Source organism: Betta splendens, chromosome 5, assembly GCF_900634795.4.
Source record: "Betta splendens chromosome 5, fBetSpl5.4, whole genome shotgun sequence".
In the NCBI taxonomy this organism is placed as follows: Eukaryota; Metazoa; Chordata; class Actinopteri; order Anabantiformes; family Osphronemidae; genus Betta; species Betta splendens.
This window is the reverse complement of record NC_040885.2, coordinates 12389812-12417635: the sequence shown is the minus strand read 5'-3', so window position 1 is coordinate 12417635 and position 27824 is coordinate 12389812. Positions and strand designations below refer to the sequence as shown.

General features: G+C 48.4%; 2 protein-coding genes and 1 long non-coding RNA gene across 7 annotated transcripts; 1 reads left to right on the top strand and 2 right to left on the bottom strand.

Moving 5' to 3' along the window:
• Positions 1–269: 269 nt before the first annotated feature.
• On the bottom strand, positions 270–19890 carry LOC114856367 (SLIT-ROBO Rho GTPase-activating protein 3-like). Of its 5 annotated transcripts, none has more exons than XM_029152251.3 (22): positions 19421–19890; positions 14948–15143; positions 12252–12414; positions 11269–11331; positions 9427–9618; positions 9134–9262; positions 8825–9046; positions 8584–8685; positions 7113–7310; positions 6945–7029; positions 6156–6183; positions 5448–5550; positions 4250–4310; positions 4069–4146; positions 3601–3735; positions 3416–3521; positions 3107–3334; positions 2861–2934; positions 2588–2768; positions 2287–2415; positions 1882–2200; positions 270–1809 (listed from the first exon to the last, which is right to left on the bottom strand). In XM_029152251.3, exons 1-22 carry the CDS (start codon positions 19485–19487, stop codon positions 1345–1347), a joined length of 3324 nt encoding a protein of 1107 aa, XP_029008084.1. In that variant the 5' UTR covers positions 19488–19890; the 3' UTR covers positions 270–1344. The 5 variants fall into 5 exon arrangements, 4 of the variants coding, with proteins under 4 accessions (XP_029008084.1, XP_029008085.1, XP_029008086.1 ...); XM_029152252.3 differs by having other exon boundaries at positions 1900–2200; XM_029152253.3 differs by lacking the exon at positions 5448–5550 and adding an exon at positions 4589–4619.
• A 657-nt stretch (positions 19891–20547) lies between these two features.
• LOC129604111 (uncharacterized) lies at positions 20548–22088 on the bottom strand. Its single transcript, XR_008694755.1, has 3 exons — positions 21964–22088; positions 21600–21720; positions 20548–21030 (listed from the first exon to the last, which is right to left on the bottom strand). It is a non-coding gene; the product is annotated as an uncharacterized LOC129604111 (long non-coding RNA).
• Positions 22035–27362, top strand: ptgis (prostaglandin I2 (prostacyclin) synthase). Its single transcript, XM_055509018.1, has 11 exons — positions 22035–22497; positions 22624–22806; positions 23210–23333; positions 23608–23777; positions 23868–24014; positions 24097–24209; positions 24715–24896; positions 25930–26080; positions 26237–26418; positions 26516–26667; positions 27062–27362. Exons 2-11 carry the CDS (start codon positions 22736–22738, stop codon positions 27219–27221), a joined length of 1452 nt encoding a protein of 483 aa, XP_055364993.1. The 5' UTR covers positions 22035–22497; positions 22624–22735; the 3' UTR covers positions 27222–27362.
• The last annotated feature ends 462 nt before the right edge of the window (positions 27363–27824 follow it).

The window sequence follows — 27824 nt, the reverse complement described above, 5'->3', positions numbered from 1 at the left end:
ATACTATCAATTCAGACTGAAACTAATCTGCACCAAGTGGCTGCTTTTGATTTTCGTATTAATGTGTTTTCCAAATTTCTATTCTTGCAGCTCTTGTTAACCAAGATGTGGGTAAAGTCATATCTGACCAGTAGGTGGCAGCGCAGAGCCACAGGATTCAGAGGTGGGTGAAGAAAACGTAAGACTGAGAGTTACTTCAAACAGCTGTGGATGGACGGTCATCTCCATTCTGCTCTTAGTTTGTTCAATCACAAGTCAAATGAAACACGTCAGGTTTGATTTGTTTATTGTTCTGTTTGTGCAAGGATAATCATTACGAAAAATCTACACACTAGAGATGATAATATATCCTTTTAACTATCATACAATGTTATTTATACAAGTATCCAAGTATGTATATATTCATTCCAATGTACCTATTACACTTTAAAGATGTATTGACCAACAAACATCATCAACAGTAAACAAGATCATCTAAACACCCACGCAGCCTAAAGAGACCATGTGTAATCTAGGGACTAAGAAAGCTTCAATGATACCGATGTGCTCTATCACGGTTCTAGTCTGACTTCAAAAAGAAAACACAGAACCTACGAATGCGGCACAGGTCTCTGTTGCGTCTTCAGGTGCATTAGTCGCTTTGATGTGAAGGAGGAAATTTTACTCGTCTGTTGAGGTAACACAGCTAAACTTCTTATATATAGAGATGACGATGTTATGACAACGTTGTGCTATTTTTTATCTTTACTTCCACAGATAACTGTAATAATAACTGTAATGCTCTGTGTTTTACTGTAGATGTACTGTAACCGCCTTATAGCAGGCATTAGAAGGACTGGAGCCTAAAGGTGGTTTCACTCTGAAACACCATCCAGCCATAGGGTCCGACACTGTGAAGCGGGGTCTCTGCCCGTAAACGGTGCCCGAGAATATAGGACACCAGCACTGCCTGGAATCTGCATGGTCAGTGGTCCAATATTCCCCTAAGTGTTCCCTGGTAATGGAAGAGGAAACCAGACACAAGTCCAAGCATCTCTGGACTCCATTGTCAGGTTTTAGCAAACACTAAGTAAACACAAGTATTTTCCAGTGTGTCCCTTTTTGAATCTATAATGGTATATTCCTTTAAAAAACAATAATAGATTTTAATTTGTCTGTATTTCAGTGGAATAATTATTTGTCCACCAAGAAACCAACAGTAGCCCTCCTACCTACAGTCTGTGTTAAATATTCAGCACACAGCCCCGGTGTCAGTTTGTTTTGCTGTATTGGGCCGTGATGGTCGTCACAATCGCTCTGGTCCCACAGTGGTCTTCACCCTTTTGACCTCAGAACCGACGGGAGCTACATGTTACCCTGTTTGTCGGAGGAGGAGGAGGAGGTGGAGGGTGACGGGGAGGGGGCTTTGGGGAACACCCTGTCAGTGGGGGTGATGCCTGGGCTGCCCAGGCCGGAGGAGCTGGAGCTGCTGGAGCGGTGTGGCCCCTGGCCCGGTCCGATCACGGGCGCGGGCCGGACCGGCCTGACGGGCGGGGGCCTCAGCGGTGCGCTGGGCCTGCGCGCCGAGACGGCGGGCTTGAAGGTGGTCATGGTCTCCGAGGAGGAGGAGCTGCTGCTGCGCCGCTGCGCCGCGTCCGGGTCGCGGATCACCATGGTGTGGAGCGGGCTGCCGGGCGGGTCCGGCGCCGCGCCGGGGTGTTTGAGCGGCTCCAGCGTGTCCAGGACGACGTCGGGGGCGTGTTTGGCCACGTTCTGCCGCTCCAGCTCCCGCAGCTCGTGGAGAGCGGTGTTCATGGTTTTCTCTATGTCCTGAAAAGACAACGCCGGGATTTAGAAACTGACGTGAAACGACAGTATCAAACGCAAGAAGCCGAATCTCACTTGTGCGACGGGACCAACCTCGGCCAAGGCCTCGGCCTCCAGAGCCTTGTGGTCCCCTAAGCTGGTGTGGCGAATGGCGCCGGGCGACGAGCGCTGGGCGTGGCTGTTGACGAAGGCCTTGCGCTCGGGGTGAGCGCCGAACGTGGTGAGCCGCCGTTTCTCCGGGCTCTCCGTGGGGCCCCTGCTGACGGCCATTTTGTGCGGGCTGCAGGGACGGGGCATCACGCGGGGCGGCTGCTCGGCCGCTCGGGTGGGGCTATGGCAATCGGCGCCGTTCCGGTGGCGCGGGACCGCGGCGCCGTCCGATCGCACCCTCACCCTGAGGAAGCGTTTAAAAAACGGACTCACACTTCCCATAATTCACTACACATTCTCCCCTCTGAGCATTTTGGCGCTCAAACCCACCTTCCCAGTGCGGCTCCGAAGCGGTGCTCGGGCGTTTGCTCGTTCCTGGATGGGGCTCGGTCATCGTGGGGCAGCCCACTGCCCGCCTCACTCTCACTCCTGTGCATGCCGTCTGAGAACGCGTCATCCCTGAACAGACGAGAGGCTGGCCTCATCAAACACCACAGCTACAGTATTAGCTCGTGCTACGGCGAAAGATAGACATAATACCCAGAGCAATAGAAACAGACAAGCTACATCCACAAGCACCACATTGCTCCGTTCAGAGGTGAGTGGATTCTTTACGTTGCCCTCGACTCACATGTCTTGCACCACTATGTACTGGTGTGGGATCAGCCCATCCACTCCGTTGTGTCGGCCCTCCCACCAGTCCTCAGAGGCTCGCAGGTACAGCAACAGAGAGGCTCCCTTCTTGAAAGAAAGTTCTCTTGGACTTCTGCCCACGTAGTCGAACTTGGCTATGGCCTCGATCTGTTCCGGCTCTGCAAAACAAAGCATCCGACGCGACTCAGGAACTCTGGAATATTTGCCCCGCTGTCTCTGTGTAACTGGCTGAGGGTGCAGGGTGGTTCACCTTCATCGCTAGTGTTTGGCCCGGTGCCGTTGTCGACCTCATCGAGTGCTCCTGGCTCACTGTGGGGACTTTCACTGAACGAAGGAGACCAAACATTCAAAAGCCAAAGAAGAAAATATTGTTTCTACAAATCTGCAAAGATGTAAAATAAACTGGAACTTTGAGAAATAAAGGCTGGAATAAATGTCAACGGACGACCAGAGAAACAAACCACTTCATTCACATTAATTTCAACTTCTTACTTACCAGTACTCTTCCCCTCCAGCCATGCACTTCTCATACACGGGGCCGTCCAGCTCACGCAGTGTCGGGAAGATGCCCTCATGGTGAATGATAATGGTCTTAATGACCTCATTAACGTGAGCTTGGCAGGCCACGGGGTCCTGCTCATCTGGTATAGGCATCAGTGTGGGGCCAAAGCAAATAGCTAGGTTATAGGGGTCCATCATGTTTTCATCACTGTACTGAGAGAGGCTGGAGAGACAGAAGCAGGGAAGGTGATGACTCGGCCCGGCCCACTAGAACCTGTGGGGATCCTGGAGTCGTGGGACTTACTGGTTTAGAAACGCAAACAGGTACCGCATGACAATGATCACAGGCCGCTGAAGAGTCACCACTATCTGCTGCAGGTGATGTGCTCGTTCTGCACCCGAGTCGAGCTCTAAGAAGACAAATACAAAGATGAGGTGAAGCACTCGCAGAACCCAAGTGAAGTGATGCTTCCTGGGAACGTCTCTCACTGGTTGTGGATATGAGGTCGAGGAAGCGCTCCTTGGGGAACAGCGGGTTCTCAAGGCCCCTGAAGTAGAGCTTGAGGACGCCGGCCACGGAGTTGATGTCATGATCCGCCTGATCGTCCACCAGCGGATCCTCACCTTTAGACGCAGGATACACGTGATCCACAGGCAAGAATGAGCCACTCTCTACTGCTAATCAGCATTCATGTACTCATAACACGACTATGACGCAAGCTCTTAATGCGAGCTTCCAGGTAGGAATGCAATTTTATTTCCTCATTTACATTTCGTACGTTATGTATTATGAACCTAAACTGATTTACATGTCTCATACACGAGCGTGTATACATGTGGCGCATCAGCTCTTTATCTGCACTCTGGAGACCAACGGGAGAGACTGTGGCTTCTGAGGTGAGCGTAACAAAATTTAAAATCAATCAGGAGAAAATGGCCAACTACGCTGGGACTCACCTCTTTCAAATGCATTTTTAATATCGTTGACTTCGACCTGGGAGCCTGGAACTCGAAATATGCCCTGCTGCTGAAGACCTGCGGACGGAACGAGCCCTCGGTGTGAAATGGAAAATACTCACCCACTCACTTCTCTGAAGCTTAAACACCAATACTAACCCAAAGAGAGAGGAGGACCTACCGTACAGGTTGATGTATCGGATGCAGCTCTCAACCACCACCGGTATGGGCTGCCCTGAATCCTACCGTGGCAAAAAGAACCAGTAGGTCATGATCCAAGTGAGTCAAAAGGAAAAGTCATGCTGTCATCAGAAGCCTGAGTCAGTCCCCAGCCCCTTAAATGATCAGACTCAGAGCAGTGGTGACTTAATGTACAGAGTAAAAATATGCAGAACACGCTACGTTAGAATTGCACTGCCTTATATGTTACTGTTAAATGTTTATGGAAACACAGAATCCCAGCAGGCACAGAAATACGGTTAGCATTTTGATGATCCCACCCGCCCAAAAGACAGTGTACCTGACTCCGGGCACGGACATTCCGTCTTCCCCTGGGCAGAGAGCAGTAAGGCGCGTAGACAGAGGAAGAGAGGCAAGAACAACCACAACAGGTTAGTGAGAGAGACAGCTCGTACAGAGAGAGAGGAAGAGGCCTGGCCTGAGAGCGTAGCCGAAGCATCAGTGCCTTGTGGGGTGTGAGACAGGCGGATGTGGCTGGAAGGGGCGTGGGTGGGAAGGAGGGGGACGCCCGAGTGGCTGCGTGAGAGAGGACTGTCTCACCAAGACCTCTGAATTCAAGCCGGATTTCACTTCATATGCCCTTTATTGTCTTAATCAATTCATTGATTTGAGCTATAAAATAAAAATATTTACAATGGTAGATATTTTTATATTATTCTATGTATCATTTTTCAGCATTCAGCACTCTGCTAAACTGTAAACTGTAAAAATTGAGGTTTTCTATCCTATTCTATTTTTAATATGCTAGAAGCTGAACATTTCGATTTAGCATCATAAAAGAGGAGAAAGTGCGTTTTGCATTAAAGGGATCTTAATTGTTTAAATTAAAGCCGGTGCATCATCAGCAGAGTGTGTGTCTTTCACAGCCACGACTGGTACAAGGCCAACCAATTAATTCAGTGTCTGGAGTCTTGCAAGGGTTAAACCTGCACTGGTGCTTTTACATCGAGTCATCTTTACAACCCGTTTGACTGTTTTCCATCTGTCCCTGTGATAACAAGGCATTGAGCAAGAGGAAAGTCAGCGCACGAGCGAGCCAACGTTTGGGTGGAAGAGTGGTCGAAGGCAAGAGAGCCCTGAAGGACTGCTAGTAAACAGCTGAGCTCATGGAGAGACAAAGAGCGCAGATGGGCCAATACCTGAATGAAGGCCTCCATATTGCCGTTAAACAGCTTACTGTTATAAATGGAGCGAGGTCTAGCCTTCCGCATTCTCTGGGGTTTAGGGGGAAGAATGGGAGGCCTGGGGAGATGGTGGGGGGTGTATGGTTGGTACATGGTAAATACGAAGAACTAGCCGTTACAAATCATATTCATTCTCGCCTGAAGTTAAATAGGAATTATACAGAAAAAAACACAATGTATGTCACAGAATTCTGCTTTAGGTATTATTCATCAGGCTTTATACAAAACTAGGCTAAAAAGCTGCTGGTGGAGGTCAACCTCCTAATGTGACTATCTGCAAGACAGGAAGCAAGGTCAATGTTCTCCTACGACTCACATTTACAGCTATGAAGAACAAATAAATACACATGCATGCATTTCATGTAATATGCTACTAATCAACACTAGTAGAAGCCTGGAGTCCATTAACTGTAAGCCTTTCACAACAGAAGGACATTCTCAACTCTCTGGCATTTAGCTTAGATATTTTTATTGATTAAAGCCGGAGGAACAACTAACAGCAGCACCCTCTGTAATTAAAATTCAACCCATTGTTCCATAAATAAAAGAAGGTACGGCTGCAGGCCCGTTCCCTCACTGTGATCTCATTTCCACCACATTACAGGGAGGATTTTACACATCGTCGCCTACTTTATTCGCCCTGTTGTCCACTGGACATCTTACCTCGTTGTTCCATATTCAGCCCGATCCCCTGGAAAGACAAAAACACAGCAGAGAAAGTGACTGAATTACAACATGTTAGTTTTACATTCGCAGAAGTGCTGGGCGACCACACAGCACTGGCAGATGGGAGCGGAAAGGGGTGTTCTGAGAAAACGGGCATCTATTGAGGCCGGGCTCAATGGGGTGAGCGCCGCGGCTGCATTTGACTCTCCGCCAGGCAGCGGTCATTCAGCGGTCGCCCTAGAAACAGCACAAGAGCCCCAGAAGGGGAACGGCCTGCCTGCTCGCTCTGCAGAGTGCAAAACGTATCCAGGGGCAACGGGGGAGCAAGGCTGAGGGAGAGCGAGCCGATTTGTACGGTGTCATGATTTCACCGTATCTGCGCCTCGTTGCCCGTCGCATGCAAACACAATGCAGGCCTAAAGTGATCACGGCGGTGCGTTCGAGGGCCCGGTTCACGTGCGGAGCTGCTTCCAGCACAATCCTACTCTATGTCACACACACACACACACACACACACACACACACACACACACACACACACACACACACACACACACACACACACACACACACACACACACACACACACACACACACACACACACACACAATTCAACCGCTGAGGCAGATGCTCGGCTGACACGTAACCAGGGTCTGTGCATATAAAACAGAATGATGTAACAAATATCTAGAGCCATTGAGTAACTAATTTCCTTGACTAAGCGGTTCCTTCCACATAAACCACATGTGCAATAAATATGTATATATGAACACAGTTGGACTCACCTTCCCCTAGCGTCTGCTTCAGGAGGTCATGCTTGGCCTGCAGCTTGATAATGAGGTTGCTGCCATTGATGTACTCCTTGTATTTCTGCGGAGACAAACACATCACACAGGAAACGGTGACGTGGCGTCCGCGCGCAGCCCCTGCCCCGTCACTGGCCGAGGACTCACGGTGAAGTAGAAGCCCTCGGTCTCCTGCTGATTGGCCCGTCTCTTGGCGATGTTCGCCTTGCTCATGTAGGAGTCGGAGGAGGCCGACTTGACCGACTCCGTGGACTGGCTGTGCTGGAAGGCCTCGGAGACGTCGAAGTCCTCCACGGTGAGCATGTCCTGCAGGGTCTGCAGGGTGGCGTCGAGGGTCTTCCTCACCTGACACAGCGTGCGCACAGGAAACACCAAGACGAGTCGAATCACGGTTCACTGAAGTGCACTTCAGCGTCTCAAACCAACTCTACCAACAGACCACTGCAGCCATTTACACAGCAGCTGACTGACACACTGTAACACAAGCAAGTAATTAGCTTCTTCGCACGACACCTCATGACATGAAAGATTAACTCTGCTGCTTCGCCGAGGGGGGGCGGAGAGTGTTGCACGCTGACGCACACGGGCGACCTTTAAAACAGGCCTCCGTGAGTCACGGCGGCCTGGGTGACTCCAGGCCCAGAAAAGGAGCGTGAGGTCAAAGATGCATGTGGGTGAACGCGGGGCGATGGGAGTGAAGCGGTTTGACGCCAACTCCAGGTGAAAGGACAGAGGCCGAGGCTGGAAATTTGATGAGCAACATGCTGGGAATGACACTCATTCAGTTAGAGGGTCCTTGAAGAGACAACAGACCTCGAATTCTGTTTATTGTCCTTCCGTCCCAAAAAGGACTGTTTAACCTGCTTTGTGAGCTTAATGAGGAGGATCCGCTTCCACAGCAGCGTGCTTCTGCAGCTCATCTGGGTTGTTTTGCTCCCTTTGGCCACGGCCAGGCTCCCTGTCCCCATAGGCTTTGTGCAGTTAAGCTAACCCAATGCTAAAAATCATTTTGCATAACAGAAAGTGTTCATCTATAAAAAAAAAAGCTGATGTCTGCTGCTGTGTTGCAAGTTATTCAAAATGCAGAGCAGCAGATATGCATCTTCAGGACATCTTCCTGCTCAGCTACATGTGGTCGCACAACGCCGATTGAGCGATAGCGCTTTCATTTCCTGCATTTTCACCCTTTCAACTTCGGCTCACACCACTTATGCAACACCAGCCTTCGTGTTCTGATTCATGCATTCTTCTACACCGTGCGACTAGCTGGGCCTTGTCAGCCGCAGCGAGGCACAATGGACACAATAGCAATCAACGTGCATTAGGGGGAAAGAGCAGATATGCTTATTTTAACAGGTTCAAGCTTCACATCTACCCAAAACCTACAAACTCAGCTCACAACTTGTGAAAATATAAGTCTAAATGTTATGTAATGACCAAATGACTATAAAAATAAATATATTAATATATATCTCCGCAGATTTTGCCACTTGCTCCTCTCTAGGCAGAAATAAACTCAGAAAAGGCCACTTGCAGTGAGTTGGCCTCATCCTGAAACGAAGCGTGGACATTAGACGCTTTCAGTGCTTGGGAGAATTCCGCCCACAGAACCTCTCACCTCTTCATTTTCTATCTTCAGCGTGGCCAGGCGAGACTGCAGCTGGTGGTAGCGCATCAGGAGCTCTGTCTGGACAGGCTGCTGTGCGCTCACCTGGCACACCTGGGATAAAGGCACAAGGGCAACAGCGCCGTGAGGATTGAAGCGGGGGGGCAACAAACACGGGATAAACCCGAAATAAAGCGCTAAAGCCTGCAAACAGAGCCCTTTCGCAAGCGCCGCCCGGCCCTCGGTGACTCACCTCGTCTCCCATGTGCGGCTGGTAGTCGAAGCGCGCCGGGGGACAGAAGATCTGACTGTGCGCGTCCATGAACTTCAGCTTGTCCCCTCTGATGTCGGCGGCGTCTACCGCTCCTTCGATTAAATCCAAGCCCTCGTGGCGGGAGGTCTCCAGGCTGTACTCTGCAGACAAGTAGGTCCTCATGGTCCGTGCCAGGCTCGCGTGGTAGCCTAGATCACAGCACTGGGCGGAGGAACGAGGAGGAACAGTCACTAAAACGTGACTGTTAAGCCGAATGCAGACGCTGCACAACAAAGAGCGGAGACTCACGTCGATCATATCGGACACGTCGTGGATGTAGTATTTTGCCACCAGGGCGTTGGTGGCTGCTAGATTGAGAAGATAATCATTGCGAGCCTTTGTGCATTTCAGCTTGTTTTCGAAGTACTTTGCTTGTCTCTAGGGAGAAAGAAGCAGCGAGAGTCCATCAAAGCAGGATGTTAGACCCATCTGAGTGTACCAACAGATTGCATCACTTCACTAAACTAATTTGATCTTGAATAAGTCAGCGGGTTGTAAGTTTCGCTTTGGCAGCGGGCGCTTTGTGCGCGCGTGGACCAGACCTTCTCCTTCATTTTCTCCATCTTCTTGACGGAGCTGCGTCGCTGCGGGCGCTCGTCGTGGCCGTAGCGCAGCAGGCCGCTGCTGATGTCATTGGCCTTGCCGATGTGCTTCTCCTCCTGCTTCTCCGCCTCCTTCAGCTTGCTCTCGGCACTGAGGCTCTCGGAATGGTACATGTGGTACGTCTTCATCACCTGGGGAGCACAAAGTCACGCGTGAGGAGGGGAAACGATGCTGGAGCAATGGAAGGATGTCATACAGATTAAATCTAATGAGTGCACAAACAAAATACTAATTTAAGGTGTGAAGTCACTCTGTCTCATGCCAATAACTTTTTTATTCATAAACTGAAACCCATGTGAATATATTTCAGGGCATTTTTAGCTAAATTCTACATTTTAATTTCGTCCCAGTCACGTCTCACATGAACTCATGTACCTGTCAAAGAGCTCAGGCAGCGCAGCTCACTCATTCTCACGGGAGCTCCACATTATGATTGACATTTTCTGACTGAGCTGAAGGCAGCGAGCTCAGCGTGTCTGTCTGATGGGAGTGCCCTGGTTCTTTAGCCAGTAAATACACTTCCCACTAATGTAACACAAGCACTTGATGTTTTACTACAACCGCGCTCCATCATGGCTCCAGTCCGATTTTTATCAGATGAAAGTTTTCCAAATCGAACTCGAACTCACATTTTAGGGTGTTAATAAAAACACATGCAAATGTGTAATCAATAACGCAGACAAAAAAAAAAAGAGAGCAAATTAAACATCCATTCCTCCATCACTCCATCGCTCTCAGGTTCTGGTTTCCTAGCAACCATGAGTGAAACGGACGAGCAAAGGACAGCGAGATCGATCAGGAGGGAGGTTACGAAGTGACAGTAAGCAACCTCCTCCCTCCGCTGCTCAAGAAACAAGAAACTCCTGGATTCCCACCAAGCGCCAGCAGCAAATCAATGGCAGCGGCCAGCAGCCTCACTTTACGCTTAACACACGGCTGACAACAACAGCAAACAAATGATTAAACTCCCACTTAAGCCATAAAACGTTAGTTAGCCCGAATAGAATACTCAAATTCCTTGTGCTGCAGTTTGTGTGTGGACGCTACAGACAGACTTTTAATAATGCACGAAGAGAAGACAGAGAAAAATCAATGTCAGTATGGCGGCAAAGTGCTGTATAATGTTACATGGGAGAATATGCCTCATGCCAATATCACTTCCTCAAACCTATTTGTGTTTTGGACTCGTTTACTTGTTTGTAGCATGAAAAAATCTCAATCTGAATCATGCAGAATTTTATATTAGCACTTGGTCGCTGTGATTTGAAGTTGTGTCTGTTTGATGGCCAACTGCGATGTTTTAATAATAATGTTGGGACTCCTCTTTCCGTTTGGGAAAGTGACTGACTGCATGATCGTGTATTTGCATCCTGCAGTTGAACTCTCTGAGCAGCCGAGCTGAGGGGGGCGGAGCTCTGGTGCGCTCCCGCATCCAGCAGAGGAGACCCCCGCGTCGCCTCCGGGCGCAGCTGCCTTCTATTACGTTTTCGCTGCAGACGGCGCACAGCAGGGAGCCGCGTGTGACGCATCTGCTACCGGGCACATGCACGACTGCGTGCAGCGGCCCAACCACCGCGGCAGCTTGTGTTGGCCGCGAGCACCGTGCACCCCCGGACACAGACTGCTGAGCGTGCATGAAGCGCAGCCAGGGGCGAGAGCGAAAGGATCCACGCCAAGAGCTAGGATGCTAATTATACGTCCTATTGTGACCTTAGGCGAAGGGACAATGACCTTAGGCTGCTTCACGGACAGAGAAACGCACACTAGGATCTTTAACTTACCGTGTAGAGCTCATTGGTGACTTTCACTAACTCCTCATGCATCTGCACCCCGATGTCTTTGCTCTATTAAAAAAAAAAAAGGCAGATATGAGTGACAGTAACGGTGCATTTCAATAATAAATGAAAGCTGGTATTCAAACATGTAAGAATAAGAGTTTGGTTATTTGATAGAACTGCCATTCTGCGAATGAGGAACCGGGAGGCGAGGCGGCAGCGATTTGTACGTGTGAGGGATGTCAGCGGGCGTCGGAGCGCTGTGATTACTCTGCACCAGAAAAGATCTAATACAATGCCCAAAGTGCACAGGCAGACAGAAATAGAACGGTGCAGTAACTGCAGAACATCTCCCAAGAAGCAGAGTCACAGCCCCAGCTCGGTTACCGGGGCTAAGAGCCGATGATGAATTGGACCCGTCTCAGGATAGGGCCCAGAGCCCAGGAGGAGGCCTGGGTCACATACAGCATACAGGCTGATGCTTCAGCGCCATTAAGCCACAGTTTATGTGATATTGTTGCAATCTATTGGTAAATGTTGAGGGATATTGATGATTATATTAAATATATTGCTAAATGCTCATTTAGTGCAATTAGCAGCTTTATCATAATTGGGTTTTTCCACAAGCAGTTGTTTGGTTCTCCTACTTGTGCTGGGAATGCAATTCTCATCACGACTCCCATCGTGACAGTGCACATCCCCCTAGAGAGAATAAATTACTAAGCACTCGTGCGACTGTCAAGCAGAGCTGATCTAAGACACCCAGAGCACACGGTTTCCTAGAGCCCCTGAGTCACAGGCACTGTGGCGCTGTCACATGTAGCAGACGCTAACCACGTTGCTGCTACGCGTCAAAGGAAATGACACGGCCTTTGTTGCTGAAGCTCTGAATTAAACAAATCTCATCTAAGTTGATGAATGAGGCCCTGAACGAGACCGTCGGGGTTCGTGTTGGTTTCGATCGTGCGCGTTTAAATTCAGAGTTTGACCTTTTTGAAGAGTCTGATTACGTCCTCGCCCACGTGTGCCAGACGGACAATGACGTTGTTGTTGTAGATGTCGCTGAGCGTGGCATGGTCCCGGCTCTCCCTCCTGGTCTGGTCCAGAACCAAGTACCAGCAGTTCACAGTGGAGAGGAGGTTTTGGTCCTTTCTGGAAGAGTCAAGGGAAAACCTCATTACTGTGTGTTTAATGTTTATTGTTGCTGTTTGACACCATTTCATGCGAGAACTTTACAACTGAGAGATTAGCAAACAACAGAACCCATCTGGTAGATGTAAAGTCAGCTGGACACGATAAACAAAAGTTAATGGCTGATTCAGCTCACTCAGACACTCGCTGGGTATAACAGAGGACGAATCTATCACACATTACAGGCTTTTACATGTTTTCACATATTAGAGGGCGAGAGCTGCTTGCATCGGGTGAGGAATCTGCAAAAATAAGGCAGCTGTGCACACACACAGAAGTCATGCTGACTGCACTTGCATCCATGCTCCAGGGAGCATGTGAGTTCAATTATCCTCACACCAAAGACTTCGTTTGTCTTTGCTTCCATGCACCTTCTTTAGAGAACAGTCCCCCTGTTCTTTCTAACCACCAACGCTGCAATACAGAGGTGCTAAAACATGTTACACTTTGTACAGCAGAATGTGTAATAGTACATGTACTTTATTTCTCATAGTATTAAAAATGACTCCTTACTTATATTTAGCAGTAGCTGTGTGCTGCCTTTTTTAAGTTATACATATTCATGCAACGTAATGTTCACATTATCTTATGTCACATGTAAAACAAAGACTGATAGTCAATTTGTCTAAACGTGATGACATCAGCGTATCGGTTTGTACCTGTGTCACAGATGCAGTTATTTTTGACTCTCAGTTTGAGCTGACAGGTTTTTTGTGAACTGCTGTAATATCTTTGATCATTTGTGTCTCTGAAGAACTTGATTCCAGCTTTCATCTCTTTTTAAAGTGAATAAAAGATGTTTTTCTGTCCTGGTGATGCAGCTTCATCACTGTAGAACTGCTTGTTTTTAAGGGTGGGCTTCTGTTGTTTAATACAACCTCTTCTCATCCAACTGGACTATTTCAGTTCAGATTTTGTTGCCCGGGAGAATTCTGGAGAAGTTGGCCGAGATTATAGCCTCCGTTTTACGAGCAAGCAGATGACATCATCTGGGTTGGAAAACTCTAGGTGATGTCATGTGAAGGAGTTTTTCAGCTAAAAGCAGAGAAATATTATTTAAACGTTAAAAAATGTGATCATGTTATCAGCCTGAATGCTAAAATAAACCCATAGAAACTACTGCTGGCTCTTTCTTTGCGCTTGTTGGATTCCTGTTAGTCATACTTCATCTATGATTTCATCCTAGTGTTCGGATGAAAAGCATAAACTTTATAAAACAGCACCTGAAAATCATGATTCTGTCAGGGTAAAGGTGAAGATAAGCTGAAGCCCTGTCTGTTCTGAATAAAGAACAGTAGTATTCAGGACACAAAGGAGTTGATGCTGAATTGTTGACAGGAGGTTTTATACTTGACAGATCCCAAACATGACATGTATCATACACATGAATTCAACAGTCAGTTGAACACGTTGGGAAAATGTTGCCTTCTCATACGCGACACTGAAACTAAAACGCTTCCCGACAATCTCCTGCCACCTCCTTTATTAGATCGGACACCAAAAACAAAAATCTGAGAGGTTTGTAGATAAAGGCGAAGGGCACAAAGGGGAAATGAAATGCCAAAAAACATAAATAAAAGAGCGAACAGGGTTGGGCTCATAGAGTGGGAAAGAGAAGACAGCATGGGGTTATTACTGACACAGACATAGTCACTCCATTGTAGTGTCCAAGTATGAGTCTAGTCCTTGACAGGCGCATAGAATGATGAGCACTTAATGTGACCTGGGAGAATCTGGGACAGTGGGGCTGGGAGACAAGTCATGCAACGTGCGTCTTTACAGGGGTCTCCCTGTGAGGGAGCGCTCCATTTATCAACGTCCCAGCGACGGGAGCTCTGAGAAACTGAGCGAGACGGAGACTGTCTGTGTCTGTCTGTGCTTTAAGTCCGCGCTGCTAATCGTATGCTGCTGAGCTACTGGTTCAGTGTATTGCCCAAGGACGCTTGGACACATGACAGGAGGCGTCGGGAATCGACAAACGACTCCACGGCTGCTCAGCCTCCTTCAAATCATCCCTAATCACCGACATGCTGAGCAGCATCATGCTGCAGTTCATCTTCCTTTCACGGCCACAAATCTCACCCGTGCTGAAACAAACAGCTGAAAGAAATTAGTCTGGGAGAAGAAGTCCCTGTTTGTTTGTTACACTCATGACAGAAGCGCTGATGTTTTTTTCCCCTCGACCCATTGAGAAAATATAAGTACTCTGGTAGCAGTCTGGCATGAAGTTGCTTGAGAATGGAAATGCAATGACAGACACAGAGAAAAGACAGGAGGGGGTGGATAAAGAGTCTGACCTAGTTGGGAGAAACACAGCAGCCTCAGGCCACAAGCTTACTTCACCCTGGCTTTATTTCAGGGCCCCTCTTTGTGATTCTCACCCCTCCTCTGCTTCCCTTTGTCTCTCTATGCCTCTCTGTGTCCTTGCCAGCAAAGATGGTTGATCAATACAGATGTTGCAGCCTTTGAGCGGGCAGACGGCGGCGAGCCTTACTTAAAGTGCTGGTGCTCTCTGGAGGTGCGGATCTTGGCAGAGTAGCGCTCGGCCAGCTTGTCCAGGCCCCTGGAGTACTCCAGCTGGAGCTCGGCTTTGCGGCGGAAGAACTCCTGCAGGTCCTGCAGCAGCTGCAGCCGGGACTCGGACTGCTGCTCCAGACAACGGAACTGCTCCACCAGCTGGTTACGGATCTCTGCATATCAAAAAGAGAGACCACCTTCAGCATAAAAGGAGCCTTCATGGAGGAGAGGGCTTACATGCTGGGCCCGGATCCGCCTGCCAAACAGCGCTATGGGTCATCTTTGAATATATATATATATATATATATATATATATATATATATATATATATATATATATATATATATATATATATATATATATATATATATATATATATATAGCCTGCAGATGCATTTGCAAGAACAAAGACATCATAATTAGATAAAACTGGATGTCAAAGTGCATTTGTCTGCTGTCAGGACGTGTGTGTGGTTAGAGGGAGGGGTCGGCGGTGTCGAAATGCTGGGGTGGCACACGTGCGTATGAGATGCATGTCTGATGATTGCACCAGACAGCATGGAAAATACAAAATAGGTCATCTTCTGGAAATGCATTGTGCTGAGCGGGCCGTCAGAGGAGTTTTGTCTTTGAAAAAAAAACCTACACAAACACATTCTTTCAATAAACGACTGCTGCTGAGCTTTAACCACTCACTGCTGCACTTCAACATTCCAATATTTGGAATATTTATTATGTATTAATAGACATTTTATTGGCACATAAATATGACAAGCAAAAAATTATAATTATAAATATTAAAATACTGTGTTTGTCTCATTGCAGAAAGTTGTATTACTGCAATGTTGTATAATAACTATACTGCTGCTTGTTTGTTCCAGGAAACGGGGAAGAACTGTGTTGCGAAACAAACAAAGCTTCTCTATCTTTATGAAAATAAGAAGCATCAGAGCAACGTTAAGATGACTGCAGATTCCATTATGACAGATGGTTTCAACCATGCATATGATTGGTGTGCACTGAAAAGAACTCTGTCAAAAGTTATCAATGGAGAATAGGAAATAAAAGCCCCTTTGTTCGCGTCGAAATACTCTATCTGCAGCAGGAACACGGGCGTTTTAAAAGGGCTTCTGCAGAATCGCCTGGCGTAGGAGGAAACGTGAATGAACGAGCGAGAATGAGCATAAACACCGGGTCCCTGGCGGCTCTGAGACGCGCCCCTCGCGGCCCCCATAGTTGCCCAGTTGCCTGGTTACATGCCTCTGGAGGACCTGAATGAAAGCTCCCCGTTCTGACAGTCTGCTGAGAAGAATGGGCGAGGACGAGGGCACCGTCCACCGCCGAGAAACGCTCAGCGAGCGGGCCTGAGCGTCAAAACGCGCACGCGTCACGTGAGCAACACAATTCGTCGGCCCGTGCGACTTTAATCTTTTTTTAATCTTCCACCGTCGCGGGGCAGACGGTACGATGAGTCCTAAAATGGTTCAACGGCATGGTTTTACCAGCGAGACATCAAAAGGACGCGTGATATTTGCATTCGCTCGCACGTGAGCGGGCTATTTTTAGCGCCTAAACTGTTACGAGGGACTCAGCAATGCCGCGCTGCATTCAATGAATGATTCAAGCCTTTGCAGAGTAATGCATAATTAGGAGGAAGTCGGAGTGAGGAAGCGAGGAGTTCAAGTGTAACGAGGAGGCCTCAAAAGCCGCACACGACCTGATCTCCATCCATTTATTTCCCACAGGGGGTCCCAAAATGTAATAAAATGTTGCGCACTCCAAAGTTTGGGGGTAAATGTACCCAGTTGTAATATTTTTATTCTACTAAACATATGACGAACACCCGCGTGTGTTCTGATGGCTTTAACGAACATTCTGACTAAATGAACAGCTTGCAGAGGCTGGAGGAGCCAAACTCCCTCTGTTTACTCCACCGGTTACAGTGAAGCCCGCGTCTCTGCAGCGGGCAGCCCCTGACATCCCATAATGAGGAGCCGCGGCCACCGCAGCAGCAGCGGCCCGACTAACGCGGCCGGCCCGGCAGCGGTCCCCGGGGGCCGCGTCCGCAGTTAGCCATGCGCGGCCGCTCACACGGCGCCTAACGCAGACTGACACGTTGACATAATTTGGTACGAATCGAGGCTGCGCTCCGCCGCGCGCCGTAATGGCTGTGGTATGCGTTTTAAGTCCGTCGGCGCCGACTTCACGTTCGTTCCCGTCTTTCGCCGCGCAGACGCCACTGACGGGACGAGGCGTCGCGCTTCGTGGAGGGCGGTCAAATTCTAGGGAGACTCTGCAAACGCCGGACGAGCGTCAGTCTGTCGACGCGGCGACGCGCGGCGTCTCGTGCAGGTCGCGAAGACGCGGCGCTGCTGTCATAATGACATGACATTCCACGCCAGTATCAGTCCAGACATTCTTTCGTTATGATGAACAGAGGGGCGTGTCCACTCGCTCCTCGTGGAACAACACGTATCTGCTGGAGCCGTAGGAGGAACTTATTCATATTAAGCATTGTGCTGTATTATCAAGTAAATACTGTACAGAAGCTCAGGACTCCCAACGGATTCACTGACAGTAAAGATGATGTAGCCTGCAGCCATGAGAAGAACATGATACGTGATCAGGGAGATTCTCTTCTGTTGTGGACTGGTAGATTTGGGAGCAGGGTGGCTCGGGTTGAACACCTATTTATTGAATTCGAACAAAAAAAAGCCTTGCAGCCAAGGAAACCAAACAGAAGCAGGTCATAATCTAAAGAAATGAGTAACGTGACTTGTTAAAGCAGTATCTCGCATTAGCAGTGGCTTCTCGGTCATCCGTGACTCAGAGAGTATCGTATAACGAAGCTAGACACGCATCAGTCCATCAACAGCCAGAGGCGCAGGCCGCCGCCGCCGCCGCCGCCGCCGCGGGTTATTCAGGAAAACACCACAAAGCGCGTTGGGTTTGTGTCTGTGCCGTCAGCAAGTGAGCAAGACTGGGGCTAGTGTCAGAATAAAGCCCCCGCCGCTGATCTAAGACCAGCTTGTAAACGATCTCAGGACGTCGGCTTAAGAGCTTTCCCTGTAACTGAGACCAGCGTCGAAGCCACGATGGCTCTCACGCAGCCGCGAAGCCGGCGTGGAGCAAAGGGACAGAGAGCAACACGCCAGACAAACTTTTTGCTCTAGAAACTTGACGATGTGAAACGTTTTGTTCTAACTGCATAATAATCCGTGTGCACCTATGTGACCTGTTCTACAGTGGGTCAATGCTACAAAGTAGCCGCTTCGCTCTGACGAGACCACGGTTTTACTTCTTCATTCCTCTGCTGTTATTGTGTGTGTGCGAAGTGTTAACATGTCACACACAGCTATAACTTAGCGTGTGTTATAAGCAATGAATATGACACTCTCCTGAGGTGAAGCCGAGGCCGAAGGGAAACATTTTGTGCATTTCAACTGCACAGTTAAGACAGAAACACAGCAAACCCTCAAATGGAAACAGAAAAAGACCGGCATCGATTCTGGGAAACAGAAGTGACCGATCGCTCAGTTAGAAAAATAGTTGCTTATCATTCCTCTGTTGTGCAACATTTAGACAACTAACGCCCAGCACAGCTGCTTGCAATGATCACTTCCTGTCTAAGGATGCTCAGGATGCTATGGGAGGGTGATGCACACCGAGTCGGAGCTGAAGTCTGCTCCCGTGCAGCTTAAGTGCTCGTTACGCTCTCCTCTCGCTGGGCGCTTGATCCAGTCGCATATTTAGCGGCAGACAGTAAAACCCTTTCACTGTTCATAATTCATACAGACAGCATACATTATGCATGCACTTTCTGAACTGTTTGCTGCGTGACCTTCTCCAGCATTCCCTCATCCCTCTCCTCGATATCACACTCTGTCCATGAGTGTCGGGTGGGAACGCCGGCTCCTCGGCACCAGGCCTTTTGAAACCACCCCAGCGAGCAGAGCGTCAATCAATCACGTCCAATTACAGCTCTTATTTACTCAGGCGCTCCACGCACGCGGCGCTCTCTGGGCACCCGAGGTGCTTGACCTCCAGTGTGCTGTAAAGGAAAAGCCCAAGGTGAACTGGCACATTCCCTGGCTGGGCGTGCGGCGCGCTGTGGAGCGGAGCGTGAAGCGTACGCGGGGCTGGGCATTGTTGCAGCTCTGGGGCCGGAGCGCACACTTATTAAATCCTCACAAAGAAACCGGTTGAGCCGAGTCGCATCTTTGCGTACGGCGCGTCGCGATAAGTGTCACAACAATCACCCGTGCATCGTTAAGCGACAGGGAAACAGTGGAATTTTTTCCGCTGGAAATAAACGTGTCATCCACAACTACAAGATCTGTCCCGCCCCACAGCACTGCACCCTAAAAGCCATTGGAGCCAGTGGTAAAGTTACGCAATAGTACGCTGACACGCTGACTAACAACACGACCGGGCCTGCGCGGTACCAACCTTTCACTTGGGTCTCATACTCAGCAATAATCTCTTTGTCCTTCTTGACTTTCGCCTGAGATGACATTTTGGGGGGGGGGGGGTCGTGCAACGAGCCTCTCCAGCTGCCGCGGCGCCGCGTCCGCAGTCCTCCCTCCGGATGGTTGAGCCGCGATCAGGCGCGACGCATCGGCACAACTTCGGCGACGAACGCGCAGCGGGGGCTCCGCGTACGAGGCGGCGGCGCGGCGGTCCTGGAAGCGCTCGCCCGCGCTGACCACTCCTCTACGCCGGGGCTCTCAGAGAATCGGAAAACAATTCACGTCCGACGTGCATGTCAGGGTCTGGAGGAGGCTGAGCCGCTGCGGTGATAGTGTCTGCAAAACGCCGTCCAGTCTGCCCGTTCTCCCTCCTTCCCTCCCTCTCTCTCTCTCCCTCTCTCTCTCTCTCTCTCTCTCTCCGCAAGTTCAACGCCGCCGCCGCCGCTGCTGCTGCAGAAAAAGGCTGAATGAATGTGAAAGTCAACGTGAGACTCCTCCCCCAGCCCCCTCCGCTCTTCATCACTTTTCTTCCCATGCCCGATTTAAGATTCTTCTCAGTCAACTGGTTATGCAAAACAAAGTCACTAACAGAGATGCTGCTCACAATCTGACGTTGGGACATACACGACCGCACAGAGCAGATTAGAGAGGTTGAATCGGTCGGCACAGGGATGATTGCATGGCTAAAAAACATAATTAGCAATGAATGGCTTTGCATTAATTACATAGAATACATTTAGTGATGTTTAACACCTATTTGGGGACGTTTTTGCCTGTGGCCTCATTCAGCGCTCTGACTAAGCCTGTCTGTGCGAAGACTACATTTCATTTCCAATTGTGTCAGAAGCAAAAGTCTGTCTTTGCACCCAGTTGTCAAGAAATGTGTGACAACTGTTCAGTCCGAGGGGAAGCCTGGAGGACATCAGCGGGACAACCACGGATTTCTCACCGCAGCTTCTAATTTCTCCAACAGACCTTGGCTGCAGCCCAGGCAAACGTTGGGCGGATTTGAAATAAACGTGAAGGAGCTTTGTCAAACAAAGCAATGGAAACTGTAACACCGGACACACATGGGTCTGTACTGGAAATAAACCACAATACAAAACAAGAGTATGCACTGGCATTTACATTCTGAGCTTAAATAATAACATTACAGATGTGAACATGTTTAAAGAAGCCCAGGTGCATAATAATATAATATAATGATTGATTCAGGCCAAAGTGCATGAGTATCTAATTATTAATCTGACCTCTGAGAATTATGTTCACAATAAAGACAAGGTGTTTATGATGTTGAATTCAAATTGTCATCGTTGTATATGACCTGGTTCAAATGGATTTAACATGGAGATAGATGAATTCAGACAAACCATAACCAGTATAAAACCCTGTACTTTGTGTGTGACATTGTATATGAGGGTTGTTTACACCAGGGTCTGGTTGTCGCACCACACCCACCTCCTTTGAAGCAGGCTGTTTAGGATCATTAACATAATAACAGCATTATTCCTCAGATGTGCCTCCTATTGGCTGGCACATTAGCTGGACTTCTCCCCTGGGGAACGTCTGAGGACCACATGAGCCCGTTTCCTGAAAGGAAAAACACCAAGCTATGAAATGGATAGTTATGTACAATTTGATCACACTTTAGGGCAGTTTTGAACCAAATGAACACACATATCTGGATCAAATATGATGTGTTTATCGCTGTGATCCACACAACTCCTATTAGGCTTAGAAGCCCAAGTGATCAATAGTGTTTGGTTACCTGATATGCATCTTGTTTTAATTCTAATCATAAAAAATATTGTGAAATTAACTAAATGAATTTTGCTGATTTCACAAAGGAATGGTAATAATGATGAATATTTTCATTTTTAATGAACTTTTTAACAATTAATTATGTGTCTTGGAAAATTGTTTTCAAATGAATGTCACAATATTTATGATATTTGAACTATTTGTGACTGTGATGTTTTCTGTAGGAACGGAAAATTCACGTCGATGTTGCTACTCCGGCCAGTTAGCGGGGACACACATGATTGCAAACACGATAGCTCTGGGCTAGCTGCAGGTTAGCCCCTAGCCCACAACTAATTATGTGTCGCCATTTTTCTTATATTATTGATGCTGTATATGTAACGTTTGGTCCACATTACCACGGCAACGTATTGCGTCCTTCTAAACGTTGGCGTCCACAACGCAGCGTCATTAGGCAAGATCCAGCTGCATTAGCTTCACACTGCTGCGACTCCCTGACGGCGGTTCTGTGACACACCGCTGCGATTTTGACAGACAATAGACACCATCTGGAATAAGTTAATTTATGAAGAGTGAAATAGAAATAGCCACAGTCGTGTTTTGTACGTAGGCGGAGCAGCTGCCTGCGGGCCTTAATAAAACAGCCCACTAGTTCGATGCATTTCAGTATCTTATATCTTCTAATTCACCGGATTACTTTTATTACTAATTAGCTATTTGACAGATGACAGATGAGTGACGCGTCAGCCTTGCTTTACTCACGTCTCGCCTTCTCTGCAGCTGCTGTGGGTCCACGACCCCCTCTGCTGGCAGCCCACGCCACGCAGCGTCCCACAGCCTGTCAGCTGCAGCTTTAGGTGCTGTTCACACAATTGGCGATTGTCATATTCAGTGTGGTAATAAATATCAGTCGCCTATGTATAAATATCCCAGCCTCATGTAGGACATATTTGTGCTTGAGCTGTGTGCTGTGAATCACTGGTTTCTGTGTGTCATCAGCGATTCAGTTTAAGGAGTATGAAAAAAATAGAAACATTTCACAATGTTGAAGGGAGGAAGTTTGTTCTTTCCACGGAAACATTTTACATCGACAGAGAAAAGTATGTGACGTCATCTACAAAGCATGTGACGCCTCAGCTACAGAATATGAAACATGAGCCTTAAGCCTGATGACATGGGTTTCTTTTTCGTGTATGGAGTGAAGTCTATAGAAGGATTTGGTGCTGGCGGCGTTCTGGAAATCGACGACTGTGTAAATATCCAATGCAAGTGAAAACAAGCTCACAGGTCATAGAGGTAACTACCGTTTGTGTTATTCTGAGCGGTGGGAGTCTGTGCGGCGGTTTCTGTGGTGTCTCACGCTTTGCAGTGCACAGTGTTACACAACTTTGTGTCATCGGCCACACCTTCTGGCTCCCACAGTAAATAGGTGGTGAACGCTGGGGATCGTTCAGAGATGTCAGTGTGCTGCCTGCTGGCTATGGAGTAGAGCATCTGCAGAGTCTTCCCAGGCGACATCAGACGTTACGGAAACATGCTATGCATAATCCTCTCGGTGCTTATTGGACTGTTTACACTGGTTTTGCTGTTTTCCACACGTGTCAGGTAACGTCCTTCATTCATTCAATGCATGTTGTAAATACTTAGCATTTGTTTTTTTGTACAAACTGTAAGGAAGCTCTTTTAAAGAGAAGAATTTTGTATTGATGCTATTGTAAAACATACATTTTTTTATATTTCAATATATTCCATGTACTGTATTAGGTTTATTTAATCATCAGACTGATGTAACTGCAAAAACTAAGACAAATAAATTGTGTGTTTTCAGTAAACCTTTTTAAAAGATATAAAACAGGACAACCCACTACAGTAGTTTCCTCATGAATCATACTGTGGCTCATCTGCTGCACGGTTTCCAAACTTCAGGACTTCACCAAACCTGTTGGGTGACATGCAAATAAATGAACTGTATCACATGATGATTTATCTGTTTCCTTCTACCAACAAGACGGCAAAATGAGCCGCCTTTGGACCAGGGGCTCCTTCCGTGGCTCGGCCACGCGCTCACCTTCGGAAAAGATGCCGCAAAGTTTCTGGCTCGGATGAAGGAGAAACACGGGGACATCTTCACCGTGAGTTCTGGTCCATCCCAAAATGTCAGGTGTTTAAAAAAAAGCGCGTTGACCGAATATAATAATGACAATTTGACTTTCAAATACTGTAAAACAAATGCCAGTGTGTGCAGTGGTGGTTTGACAAAATCTACAGTGGATTAAAATAGTTCCTATTCAAGTGCCAGCAAGTAGAAGGTTTTTCTATTTTTCCATTTTTCTATATTACCTTTAACCTGTTATGTTGATTATATTATACACAGAAACATAAATGTGACTCGTGCTGCCGCTGCAGGTCCGTCTTGCTGGCCGTTACATGACGGTGCTCCTGGATCCCGCCTCCTACGACGCCGTGCTGGGAGACACGGCGTCCTTCACCCAAAACAGGAGTCAGCTCCTAAAAAGCATCTTCAGCCTGGTGCTGCCGGACATGCAGCCCTCAGCGGAGAGGACGCTGATGGAACAGTAATTACCGCATCTTAAATGTCGCTTGCTTCGGGGTAAACAGTAATTACGCGTCCCGAAGATACTCAACATGGCCTTTGTTTCCTTCAGGCATTTTCAGGGCGCGAGTCTCTCCAAGCTCAACGGTGCCATGGGAGCCCACCTTCAGAGCCTGCTGCTGAGCGAGCACCAAGGCTGCAGGTCTGCAGAGTGGAGCCAGGACGGGCTCTTCAGCTTCTGTTACAGCCTGCTCTTCAGGTAACAGCCCGTAAACAGGCACGTCATTACGCCAGCACGAGAAAGCAATGACGGTCTTTAAAAGGGAACCTTTTGCATTCAGGGCCGGGTATCTCACGCTGTTCGAGGGCAGAGACAACGACGCAGCTGTCTACAAGGAATTTCGCAAGTTTGATGGTCTTCTCACCAAACTGGCTTATCGTTCACTCAAGGGAGGTGAGCTGTGTGTGAATCGAAGCGGAGCGCGCCGTCTTTCAGCCTCTTATGTGGCGTTGTATCTGCACAGCATAGGGTCTGATAATGGGGTGAATCCAGGGGCTTACGTGGGTCCATCAATTAGTGTCACATTTCCTGTGACATCTTGTGGGAATTAAGAAAAACTGAGGTTGATTTGGTGAAAAGTGTAAAATCATCCTCATTTTCTTGTTTGGGAGGTTTAAACACAGACAGTGGAGTCTTGGTATGAGGAAGCCAGAAGCTCGGTCTGCAGCCACTTATCAAATATAAACCAAACATGTCACAGGAGAATAGTTTTGTTTAGAGTCACAAAGAAAGGTTGAGCCATGCATTGTGCAAATGTCACAGATGTCAATGAAGAACTAGAAGCCTTAAAGAAATTAATCTCCTTTTTGGATTGTTTCTTTTTGTTTTTTGATACGTACTATAATATAAAAGAAGAAAACCCTGAATTGACTGTGATGTTAAATTTCATCGTTAATAGAGGAAAGGCAAACGGCGGACTCGTCACGGGAGCGGCTCTGGCGGCTGCTGACGCCGGTCCGGACCAGCGGCGGGTCCGAGTCGGGCTCCTGGCAGCAGAACTACTGCCGCTTCCTGCGCGGAGAGGGCGTCGACGAGGAGACGCAGACGCGCGCGCTGCTGCTGCAGCTGTGGACCACGCAGGTGAGCGGGCTCCGGCTCTCTGACTCTCTGACTCTGTGTCACGCGCGTAAACCCGCTCCGTTGCCTTCCACGCGCGCTGCGCGCACGTGCTACGCTCAGTGGGTCTCGCAGCGCGAGGCTTGAAAGACGACGCATTCCTCCGGACAAGTTGGGCCACGCCGCCTGGCTCGACGCGTCGCCGGCGGCGGTGTTGGTGCGTTTGGGACACGCGTTTCCATGGCACCGGGCGATGTTTGAAGTGTAGGGAGCGCTCGTGAGCGCGGTGCGTAAGAGCAGGCTTAGTCAGCGGAAGGTGTTCGTCTGTGCTGCATCACGCAGCTCCACCGTCGCGGAGCCGGTTCTCTGCTGATGAGGATGCTTCAACAAAGTGTCAACAAATGTGCAGCTGATTAGTTCAAGATAAAAAGTATTTGATATTTTGTATTTGATTTGTTTCTATTATTAATTATTATTATTATTATTATTATTATTATTATTATTATTATTATTATTATTATTATTATTATTATTATTATTATCAGTACTGACAGTGTCAAGTCATTGCTTGGTTCTGCCAGATGGGGGAGCCGGTGAGCCGTTCTTTTTGCCTGCATTACAGTAGCTCCATCCTTCAGCCAACCAGCCAGGCCCAGCAGAACAATGACCGTTTTCCCAGTACGGCCAATTTACCGGCCACCCGCTCAGAGGGAGGGTTGGGACGTGGTCGCTGGCGCTCCAACACGCTTTGCATCTGCTGGGATTTGGGGTCGGGGATGGAAAGTGGAGCAGCACTGCAGAGAGCAGACTGCTGCATGTGTGAGACGGCGCGTGTTCCAGGCTGACTGACGCGTCGTATGTAAACTACCATTGTAGTTTAGCCCCGGGCCTCGTTGGACCAGTTCTCTGCGTGTGCCTTGCTTCAGTTTCCTGACTTTATCCGCGAAACTCATCCATATAGAACGACAAAACGCACAAAAAGCATATTGGTTGTGATATTTCTGAGCACTTTGGAGTGCCTGAGGAGCGTTTGCTAAACCCGATGCCTCTTTCTCAGTGCAACGCTGGACCTGCTGCCTTTTGGCTCCTTGGCTTCCTGCTCGCTCACCCCGCCGCCATGGAGGCCGTGAAAGCAGAGGTCGGGACGCTCCACCACCTCACGAACGGCCCCGTCGCTGCCCTGCAAGCCCACCGCACACCTGTGCTCGGTACGTAACGGCTGCCCAAACGAGGGTGATCAAGGGTAATCAATTAAACCCTAATTGCTTTGTCCATATCACACGTGGGCCGCCGGTCGCCCCTCGTCAGACGACGCCCGCCGACGCGCCTCTGACTGCACCCGCTCTGTCCTCTCCGCTCCGCAGACAGCGCTCTGGCCGAGACCCTGCGGCTCACCGCCGCCGTGATGATAAACAGGGAGGTGGCGCGGGCCAGGACCCTGGCCACGGCCGGCGGGCGCGAGTATCACCTGAGACGGGGCGACAGAGTGTGCCTGTTCCCGTTTCTCAGCCCTCAGATGGACCCAGAGATTCACCAAGACCCACAGGTGCTTCCCAATCGTCACATGGAGGATGAAACGGACCGAGATCCTTGTTAAGACACAAACCCAATCTGTTTGTTTTCCCCCCGTCTCTTACGAACAGCTCTTCAAGTATGACCGCTTCCTAAATGAAGACATGACAGTGAAGGATGCGTTCTACAGGAATGAGAAGAGGCTGAAGTACTACACCATGCCATGGGGGGCGGGGAGGAACGTCTGCGTCGGGAAGGACTTCGCGGTTGCGAGCATCAAACAGTGAGCGTTCAAATCTCCAGGCCATTTTTCTTTCTTCTACCCGTGATGTATCTTGAATTCTAAACCGAGGCATCCATCATCAAAGGCGTTGCTACGATTTCAACCTGATTATCAGACCAGTAAAATCCATTTTACCATTTCACTCCTCCTTTCATGTCCTCTATCATCATTAGCAAGCAGCTGTCATAAATTAATGGCTTATACTCGGTAATGAACTGTATGAAGGGAGCTCAGGGTAATGGAGGACGCTCGTTCGGAGGAGCTCGTCTTCAGCAGACCTCTCGCTCGCTCACTTCCATAATCCCCACCAGACGAGCTTGTTAGCGCCACTTTTCAATCACACACTCGATGTGATTCGCTGTTGCTGAGGCTGCTCTGGCTCGTGTTCTTCCAGGTTTGTGTTCCTGGTGCTGACCAGCCTCGATGTGGAGCTGTGCGACCCGGAGGCCAAGCTGCCGCCCGTGAACCCCAGTCGCTACGGTTTCGGGATGCTGCAGCCAAAGGGAGATCTGCAGATCCGGTATAGACTGAAGAGGACGCAGCATAGAATGTAATTATTTATCTGTTTAACAGTCACAAATGTTAAACTGTAGCCATATTTATTCCTTACTGTGTTTGCTTATTGCACTTGTATTTAATTTGGTGTGTGTGTGATTAAAATTATTGAATAAAAGTACAGTAAAGTACAGACTGGATCCTTACTCTGAGATTCATTTGGAGGTTTTCCTAAAATGCATAATGATGCTAGAAGAAGCAGGAAGAAGCTGCAGGACGATACAGACCACAACAACGCTGGATCAATGCTCGTTCTTCCCTGCACATAAAAGAGGAGTTGATCAATATAATATAATATCAATCCAGCACTTTATGTCAGTGTAACGTTTGAAATGCGTGTAATTTATGTGAACGTGTACAGATGCAATTACTCCATTGTTTTACCTCTAGGGAATAAGTGTTTAAAGCTGGAATCCGTTCACAGATACATATAAAACACGACTTTATTTCTTCTCTCCTCACCTGTAAACCGCTGCATGTTAATAAATCCACTGCCTGATGAAGTAAAGTGCATGTGGATGATGCTCGTTCGTGTGTCTGAACACACAGGCCTCTTATTGATTTATGATCACGTTATTAACTCTGCGTCTTCGGATCACATG

Excerpts from the sequence above, each read along its gene's own strand:
- ptgis (XM_055509018.1), top strand. The coding sequence starts at position 22,736 with ATGCTATGCATAATCCTCTCGGTGCTTATTGGACTGTTTACACTGGTT. Across the intron at positions 26,081-26,236 it reads CCACCGCACACCTGTGCTCG|ACAGCGCTCTGGCCGAGACC; the intron begins GTACGTAACGGC and ends TCCGCTCCGCAG. Across the intron at positions 26,419-26,515 it reads AGATTCACCAAGACCCACAG|CTCTTCAAGTATGACCGCTT; the intron begins GTGCTTCCCAAT and ends TCTTACGAACAG.
- LOC114856367 (XM_029152251.3), bottom strand. The coding sequence starts at position 19,487 with ATGTCATCTCAGGCGAAAGTCAAGAAGGACAAAGAGATTATTGCTGAG. Across the intron at positions 8,686-8,824 it reads AGCCGCACATGGGAGACGAG|GTGTGCCAGGTGAGCGCACA; the intron begins GTGAGTCACCGA and ends CCTTTATCCCAG. Across the intron at positions 4,311-5,447 it reads ATATGGAGGCCTTCATTCAG|GATTCAGGGCAGCCCATACC; the intron begins GTATTGGCCCAT and ends TTGCCACGGTAG.